At 51.2% G+C, this 7,214-nt stretch overlaps 1 protein-coding gene across 1 annotated transcript in view; it reads right to left on the bottom strand.

The window, feature by feature from the left end:
* ALKBH3 (alkB homolog 3, alpha-ketoglutarate dependent dioxygenase) overlaps positions 1 to 7,214 on the bottom strand; it is a 171,088-nt gene that overhangs the window by 746 nt on the left and 163,128 nt on the right. Inside the window, exon 9 of the mRNA XM_081545010.1 lies at positions 31 to 103. Within this exon, the coding sequence (XP_081401136.1) occupies positions 31 to 103 (73 nt within the window). The remainder of the gene's footprint in view (positions 1 to 30; positions 104 to 7,214) is intronic.

Genomic DNA, 7,214 nt, shown 5'->3' with positions numbered 1-7,214 from the left:
ATTCCTCTGGGCCTTCACACATGCTATTACCTCCGCTCAGAAAGCGTTTCACAGACCCGTCCACTGGGCAGACTTCTGCTTCTCCTTCAAGTCTGTACCTTTGCTACAGTGAACAGGAAAAAAAGAGGAATGAGTTTTCCTCTTTCCCTTTCTAGAGAATAAAGAAGATAGAACAGAGAGCAGGCCTGAACATTCCTAGTTTTTTTACTTTAATTGCTCCTAACTCTGCATGTCTGGAACGAAGCTTGCTTTTCTGCCCCGTAACTCTGCAGGAGCTACAATCCACATTTTTTCTCTTGACTCTATGCTAAATATATCCTGTATCTGGTGCTTACCCTTTCAACATCCTTCCCCTTGTAGTTATGTATCAGAAAGTAGGCCGCAGAGCCAGCGATCTGCCAGACTCAATTATTGGGTTACTGACGCCAGGCTGTGACTGTCTTTGAAACAATGCGAGAGGAAGAAATCAAGATCCTATCACCTCTGTTCCTCATCACCGACTCCTGACCGCGAGCCCTTGCCTTATATAAGCCCCTAGACTCCTCATGGCTGGTGGCGGGGGGCACAGTTCTTGAGGCATGAGCCTGCCGGGTTCCTCTCTCCACTGGCTGAGAATGAAAGTCACCTTTCAGTTTCCTCCAAACTCTGTCTCCATATTTTTTATTCGGCTTCGATGGGCAGAGAAAGCCAAGATTTTAGCCAGCAACACCTGCGTGTCACCTCCTCTAAGGACACTTCCTCCCTGACTCAGGCAGGTTTAGAGGACACATCCTCATCCTCTCTGCTTATGCCTACAGTACAAAACACAGAGGATGAGATGGTTGGATGGCATTACCGACTTGATGGACATGAGTGTGGGTAAACTCTGGCACAGGACAGGGAAGGCCTGGCATGCTGCAGTCCATGAGGTCGCAAAGAGTTGGACACCCCTGGGCAACTGAACTGAACAAAAGACAGCAGAGCCTCCTAGCCTTGCTGGTTTCCAATACCTGGACTTCTATTCCCTGGAGATACCTGCCCCCCTCCGCACCTCCTACACATCTTTGCTCAAATATCACCTTCTCTCGGAGGCCAACTGTGATCGCCTACCTCATTCTGCCACCTGCTCCCACCATACTGCAGGGATTCCCCCCGTTCTATCTTTCACGTTTTACAGTGCTTTTCTCCTTCAAATGTACTGTATACTTATTTGTTAGGTGCCCTATTTTCAGTACTCCCCTTCTAAAACATAAACTTCATGAGAGCAAGTGTCTTTGATTGCTTTTTTTTGTTTTTTGTTTTTGTTTTTTTTACTGTTTCTCAAATGTAAATAACAGGTACTTGACCCATGGGGGAGCTCAACAATATTTATGAATGAATGAGATGGATAAATGAAGGAGTGGATGAATGGACAAACGAACGAATGAAGAATACCATAATATTGATACAATTATCTAAGGTCTGCGTCCCCTTCTGGACAGTTAGGCTTCTTAGTTTTGAAGTCACAGAGGGCGTTCTCTAGTCAGTGTTTGCTGACAATTATTGGTAACTATTTGATGAGGGACCGAGGACAGGAGTGAACCAGTCAATCAATTGTAGTCACTGGGTGACTGCTGACGGTGGAATGGAGACATTTCCAGAGGAAAACCCTCCTTTCCCTGAACCTCCTCGGTTTCCCACCACCTGCCCCTGGGACCCCTCGGAACACACAGCTGTAACATGGATTCGCCAAGAGGGGTCGCTAAACTCTTACTTTCCCTCCAGGCGCAGAAAACTCCGGTGGCGGCCTGTGCAGACGCAGAGAAAGCGGGGATGGAAGGACGAGAGGAAAGACGGGCGAAGGCCCCACCCTCTCCGGCCAGGCGCAGGGCGCGCGCCCTCGGTAGACCCTGACGAGCCAAGCGCCGCGCTAGGGGTGGGCAGTGTGATCTCCATCTAAGCCTATGACCTCTGCACTCTTAGGGTCTCCTAGGATCTGTTTTTCAGATAGGACCCCAGGCTCAAAAAGGCTGGGTGCTTTGCCAGCGTAGCACCGCTAGAAGACCTCCTGGCAGGATCAGATTCAGATTTGCTGAACCCGGTCGTTCCTACCCTCTACCCCCTCCCCCACCCCCACTCCTACCTCCGACCCCCCCCTCCCCCCCAGCTCTTTTGGGCATCTCCCTTGCAAAAGCAGAGCAAGATTGCAAGCCCAATGCCTGACTGGGCCTCATGTAGAAAGCCCTTGGGTCTTCTTTCTGTTGGGGCTTAAAGCGAGGGGGTGGGCACTGTGAGGTGGGGGAAAGGCTGAGTTCCTCCCCCAAGGACACAGAACCAGCTGCTCTCAGCTGCCACCCTCCCCTCAGCCCCACCTCCTTTGTATCACCCTTGCTCCCTTGATTTCAGTTCCCTGGACTTTTAAGTAGCCACTTCAGTTCAGTTCAGCCGCTCAGTCATGTCCGACTCTTTGCGACCCCATGAATTGCAGCACGCCAGGCCTCCCTGTCCATCACCAACTCCCAGAGTTTACCCAAACTCATGTCCATCGAGTCAGTGATGCCATCCAGCCATCTCATCCTCTGTCGTCCCTTTCTCCCCCTGCCCCCAATCCTTCCCAGCATCAGGGTCTTTTCCAATGAGTCAACTCTTCACATGAGGTAGCCAAAGTATTGGAGTTTCAGCTTCAACATCAGTCCTTCCAATGAACATCCAGGACTGATCTCCTTTAGGATGGACTGGTTGGATCTCCTTGCAGTCCAAGGGACTCTCAAGAGTCTTCTCCAACACCACAGTTCAAAAGCATCAATTCTTTGGCGCTCAGCTTTCTTCACAGTCCAACTCTCACATCCATACATGACTACTGGAAAAACCATAGCCTTGACTAGACGGACCTTTGTTCACTTAGCCACACGCAAATTCACTTGGGAGAGAGGAGCCTGGCAAGCACAGAGTAAAGGCAGGATGGGAGGAGACTGCAAAGGGTCCCCTGACCCATCTCGGAGATACACAGTAGTGAAATACATAGGCCCAGAGAGAGGGCGACCGTGCACCCTTGTGGCCAGAACCTGGGAGTCTATAATGATGGGCTGTCTTTGTGGACATGAATCCAGCGTTCCACATCCTGGGCCTCCCAGCAATACAGTGAAGAAAGTATCCTTGGCCCTATTTTACAGATGGGTAAACTGAGGGCCCGGACTGCCCTGGTGGCTCAGTGGTAAAGAATCCACCTGCCAATGCAGGAGATGCAGGTTCAATCCCAGGGTTGCAAAGATCCCCTGGAGAAGGAAATGGCAACTCACTCCAGTATTCTTGTCTGGGGAAATCCCATGGACAGAGGTGCCTGGCAGGCTACAGTCCATGGGGTCGCAAAAGAGTTGGACACGACTTAGCAACTGAACAACAACAAACTGACGCCCAGCAACTTTTCCTCGGCCTTGTCCACGTTCGCGCTGCTGCATTTACCTGATTCCTAGTGTGCACTCTTCCAGGATTCCTGGACACAGCGACAGTACCCTAACGATGCCATTAGGTCTGGCCTGGCCTCCAGGTTGTGTGAGGTGCCCTGGAGTGGGAGCCTGAGGAGGAAGAATGCCATGACGGTGACGTCTGCTGGCTCTGGCCCGCTCAGCCCATCCTATTTCCTGCAGCTGGGCCAGTTACTCCACTGGTTGCCACTTAGTTGCCCTCTGGGGAAGATTCTTCTTCCAACCAGTTACCCAGCAGAACCTGTTCTTCAAAGGGCACTGCAGGCGCTCCCTTCTGCAGAAAGCCTGACTACTCCAGCCCTTCAGAGCTCCAACAACTGCCCTTCGAGGTTCTGAGCAGCTGTCCACCCAGGTGAGGTGTTCCCTGACCTGAGCACTCACCCCCAACTGGATTGTAAAGACCTTGAAGGAAGAGAGACACCAGCTGTCTGCTCATACCTCCCTTTAGCTTATGGGGGCGAATTATACAGTAGGTGTCCAGGAGCTGTTTCTTGGTTTACTTGTTGACTGTTTACATGGGAAAACAGATCTCAAAAGCAGCTCTCTGTTTCCAGGGAGTTTTTAACCAAATTTGTAGATGACCTCTGTGTCCTTTGGGACAACCAGGAAGATTGAATTATCACTATTTATTCATTCAACAAATATTTAATGAGCCACTGCCATGTGGTAGACACCATTCTAGGGGCTGGTGACACAGAAGGCGACAAAACAGAGGCAACCCTCTTGTAATTTACCTCCTAAAGCAGGTGACAGAGAATGAACAACATATGTAAACCAACAGAGTTGGATAAGAAGGTTTTCTGTGAAGAAAACCCAAGTTGGGCAGGGGATAAGAGCAAGAGGGAGTGCTGTTTAGACAGGGAGGTTAGGTGAAGACCACAGGAAGGGGAGGAACAGCTCCAGGCAGAGGGAAAAGCAAGTGCAAAGGTCCTGAGGTGACAACACTTATTTGCTGTATCTGAGCAAAAGAAAGTGAAAGTCACTCAGTCGTGTCCAATTCTTTGAGACTACATGGACTATACAGTCCATGGAATTTTCTAGGCCAGAATACTGGAGTGGGTAGCCTTTCCCTTCTCCAGAGGATCTTCCCAACCCAGGGATAGAACAGGTCTCCTGCACTGCAGGCAGATTCTTTACCAGCTGAGCCACCAGGGAAGCCCAAGAACACTGGAGTGGGTAGCCTATCCCTTCTCCAGGGGATCTTCCCAACCCAGGAACTGAACCAGGGTCTCCTGCATTGCAGGTGGATTCTTTACCAACTGAGCTATCAGGGAAGCATCTGAGGAAATACTCTCACAGGTTTTGTGAACCTTGATGAGGATTTAAGCTTTTATTCTGAGCATATGGGAAGACAGTACGATCTTCTAGAGCAGGAGTCCCCAAACCCCGGGCCTCAGTACTGGTCCACACGGCAGGAGGTGAGCAACCGGCCGGTGAGTGAAGCTTAATCTGTATTTACAGCCGCTCCCCATTGCTCCTGTTACAGTCTGAGCTCTATCTCCTGTCAGATCAGCAGCAGCGTCAGATTCTCATAAGCGCGTGAACCCTACTGTGAACTGCGAGGGATCCAGGTTGCACACTCCTTATGAGAATCTTAATGCCTGATGGTCTGATTCTACTTTAAGGTGAGTTGTATAACTATCTCATTATATATCACAGTGTAATAATAAGAGAAATAAAGTGCACAATAAATGTCACATGCTTGAATCATCCCCAAACCATCCCCCCCGCCACCCCACCCCAGGTCTGTGGAAAAATCGACTTCCACGAAACTGGTCCCTGGTGCTAAAAGGGTTGGGGACCACTGCTCTAGAGCTCATATCTGAGTAACTGCCCTGTGAAGCTGGTGGGGGGGTTCCCAAACCAGTCGGGACACCTGGGGCTGTGTGAGGCACATGCCTGGCTTGGATTCCCTTGTTCTCAGTGCTTGAGTAGAATACCTTTGCTCCTTGAAAGCCCGAGGTCTTCTTTGGGAGGTCCTGGGGCCTCAGGACAATATTCTCAACCAGGGGCCACGCTGGAGTCCCTTGGGAAGCTTTGCCCCAAACCAATGCCAAGCTCCACCTCTGCCTCGCTGACCCAGAGACTCTGGGGTGGACCCCAGGGATGAAGACCACTCATTACGAACCTTAATGAGTGGGGCTGTGGGTGGGCCTCAGGGGACCTCTCATCCCATCCCAAATTTTATCTGCAGGCACGTCTGGTGTTAAAGGAATGATCAGGACCAGGGTTTCATCAGACTCCCCCAAAGATGAAGAATCACATTCCACGGCAAACAAAGTAGGCCTGTCAGAGAAAGCAGTGACAGCCCCCCACAGGGCGTCTTCACTGCCCCCTTCACCCTCCTGTTCATCCCCCCCCCAGCCTCCCGCCACCCACCCCTCCTGCCAATGCTGTTCCTCCGGCCTCCCCATCCCATTACTCTGCCTCAGTCTATTTTGATGCCAGTGTCTCCCTTGCTTCCAATACTCAGTATGCTGCCAGCATTCTATACCTCTTCAAATATGAATGAGCTGTTATCCTCGTCAGAGCTGTGGCTCAGTTAAGTCAGGCTTTTCTGCGCTCTTTCTGTTTGCTTTTCCCCCAAGGTCTTCCTGCTTCAGCCATCAAAGAGAAGTTTGTTCCAGCTGCCCTTCTCTGCCCCCCGCCGCCCAGGTCCCAGAATACTGGCCCAGAGACGCAAAGAAAAGGGTTTTGTTTCATTATCCACGGACATTATCTACTCTTGTCATCCATACTTCAAAGCCGAGGGGCCCCCTCTAGGAGCCCTGGTTCTGGGACAGGGACCGAGTGACCTCGGCCCTGGGGGAGCTGGGAGAGAGCAGGAGGGAGAAGGCAGCCGTGGGGTGACTGGGTGGCCTGTCTCCCTAGGGGGGTGGTGTTGTCTGGCTTTGGCAGGTGCTGAACTCATCGGCTTGTTGTCTGGACCTTGTGGTTTGCTGTGACCCCCTGAAATCTCCCTTTCTCTGAATGGCATACGGTGCAATGTGGTGTCATTTATCTGGAGTTGTCGTCAAGGGTATGGGTGTCAAGTCACAAGTTCAAATCCCAGTTCAGCCACTTGGAAACTGTGTGGCTGCAAGTAAGTTATTAAGCATCTCAGGGCAGCAGTTTCTCATCTGTGGAAAATAGGTGAGGGAAGAGGGGCTGAGAGAATTATGTGCAATAACGACTATAAATTTGAGCCTCCCAGCCATCCACCACACCGTTCCTCCACCCGATCGTAACTTTCATTTTATCAATTCGTGTTTATTGAGGCCTACTGTGCCCTTGCCAGTCTCCCAAGATGCAAGTCATTACACGGAATGTTCTGGAAGGAGCTGACTCCCCTTGGTCTCGCTCAGGAGACCCAGATGACAACAGGTTGAGTTTCCACAGGACATTTTCTTCCAGTCACACCACATTTGTGAGTTCCTTCCCACTGGCGATCTTCTTGGCAGGATGTCTTCTCCTTGTCCCCTGGGAGGCCTGCTCTGACTTATTGGGCTTCTGTTGACCCGGGTCTCACCCCAAACCCAGAATCTGCAAAGCTGGACTCCACTGCATTCCCTTCTTCCTAGAAATTCTTGAGCAGGGACAAGGCCAAGCGTCCCCTCCCCCATCAGCCCACTCTAAGTTCTTCTCAGAGTCAGAGTGGGCTCCTTCACCCCAGAGCCTTTCAGAGGGCGGTTGTATCATGCCAGTCCCTGTGTCCTGGGCACACATTTAGGGCAGGCCAGACACTGTGCTGAGCTCTCAGCACCACTGTCCTGTCAAACCCCTTCCCCCTCA

Source organism: Giraffa tippelskirchi, chromosome 11 (assembly GCF_054371585.1).
Source record: "Giraffa tippelskirchi isolate mGirTip1 chromosome 11, T2T-mGirTip1v1.2.pri, whole genome shotgun sequence".
Lineage (NCBI taxonomy): Eukaryota > Metazoa > Chordata > Mammalia > Artiodactyla > Giraffidae > Giraffa > Giraffa tippelskirchi.
Note: the sequence above shows the minus strand (reverse complement) of the source record. Positions and strands in the feature narration are given on the sequence as shown.